The sequence below is a fragment of the Tarenaya hassleriana genome, unplaced genomic scaffold (genome assembly GCF_000463585.1).
Source record: "Tarenaya hassleriana unplaced genomic scaffold, ASM46358v1 Cleome1874, whole genome shotgun sequence".
Taxonomy (NCBI): domain Eukaryota; kingdom Viridiplantae; phylum Streptophyta; class Magnoliopsida; order Brassicales; family Cleomaceae; genus Tarenaya; species Tarenaya hassleriana.
In genome coordinates, this window is record NW_010965283.1 from 1 (window position 1) to 1,527 (window position 1,527).

Sequence of the window (1,527 nt, forward strand, 5' to 3'; positions counted from 1 at the left end):
GTGAAGCTTTTATGCATCAAGTCTGTCCAGTCTAAAGTTTCAGCTATGTATGTTTGATACCCTTTCTCCACTGATATATTGATTCCTCTTTCTCTCTCTCACACAGTATCAAAAGCAGAAATGTTTCGTACTTTTTTCTAGAAAGCGGAAAAGAATTTTTTTTCGTTTGAGTGCCTTTTAAGTATTTCATAGAAAGGTGTTACAAAAGCATTTACAAAAACAAGGATTCCCATGGCAAGTGGTAAACAAAATACAGCTGATTTGCTACCCAAAATCTCCAAATCTGTCTTAGGCTTGTTGTAATAGAATACCAATCCTCCAGTAGGCTGCTGTTGCTAGGGCTGCTACGTATCTGTAGGGACAGCAAAAGAGTGCCTTTTAAGTTTGATATTACTTTGTTGTAACTACTTCTGTATCTATCTTAGATTAGCTTGTTTGGCATCCAGCAGTTACATATTCACCAGTCTCCATAATTGATTTTCAGGCAGGTGCATCTTTGGAAGCACTCGCTAAAGGTGCAGTGCAGTTTTCCCGAAGATTCACTATCAGGGAACTGCAAGAACGATGGCATGCACTCCTTTATGACCCAGTTGTTTCTGCAGATGCTGCGTCTCGCATGGTGGATCTTGAACGCTCCAACCCTAATATTCTTTCAAAATTTGGTAGAGCTCGAAATTCAAAAGAAAATAAAAGTTCACTTGGAAAAAGGAATGCTGAAAAAGTTTACAGTGCCTACCATTCCTTGCGAAAGAAATTTCGTTTGGAGCCATTTAGTTCGATGGATCTAGCCTTCCTTCTTCCGCCAAATGACAACCATTTCATTGGAAATGGAAATGCAACACATTTAGGACTTGAAGAGTCTCACATGGATATTATCCACAAGGCTTTTCCTGAAATTTTGGCAGATGAGGGCTGTGTGGGGAGATCTAATAATCCAATTGAGGATAGTCATCCTGTTCAGGCAGACAATTCACAAGGTGAAATCCCTCATGTAGTTGCAGGGGATCTCGCGTTCATTCATAATGCAGGTTCTTCTGGATATAATGCTGTTCACGAGGACTCCAAGATGAAACTAGAGATAGCTGATCAGGAACCGAAGACTGCAATGCCTAGCGCTGATTGCTTCCTGGCAGAGCTTTCAAATTCTCTTGTCAATGATGTGGATCCTTTCATGGACGTACGAGGTAAAGACATTGACAAATCGTATTATGATGGCTTTGGCTCACTTTTGGTAAACGCCACAAATAATACGAAACAAGGGGCTTTGCCTAGCTCTAACGAGCAAAAAACATCTGCTGCACAAAATAAATCAGGAGATGCCAGTCCAGGTGATCATGAGACGTCTGAACTGGATGGTACAACTGTAACAAGCTCATCTGAGGTTAAACCAGTGTCTGACTCACTTGCGATAGATCCTCATCCTGAGATAGTTAATGATGTTATATGCTGTGGATTAAACACAGAGTACCCGAAAATTCCTTGTAATGATGATGTATTCCTATCCAACAACTGCCATCCAATGTCAGT

The 1,527-nt window shown here is 40.7% G+C and overlaps 1 protein-coding gene across 1 annotated transcript; it reads left to right on the forward strand.

Annotated features, from left to right (window-relative positions):
* Positions 1 to 484: 484 nt before the first annotated feature.
* LOC104810674 lies at positions 485 to 1,521 on the forward strand (the record flags this gene model as incomplete). Its single annotated transcript, XM_010537024.1, has 1 exon — positions 485 to 1,521. A coding segment is annotated over one exon (1,037 nt), but the record flags the coding sequence as incomplete, so codon positions are not given.
* Between the last annotated feature and the right edge of the window lie 6 nt (positions 1,522 to 1,527).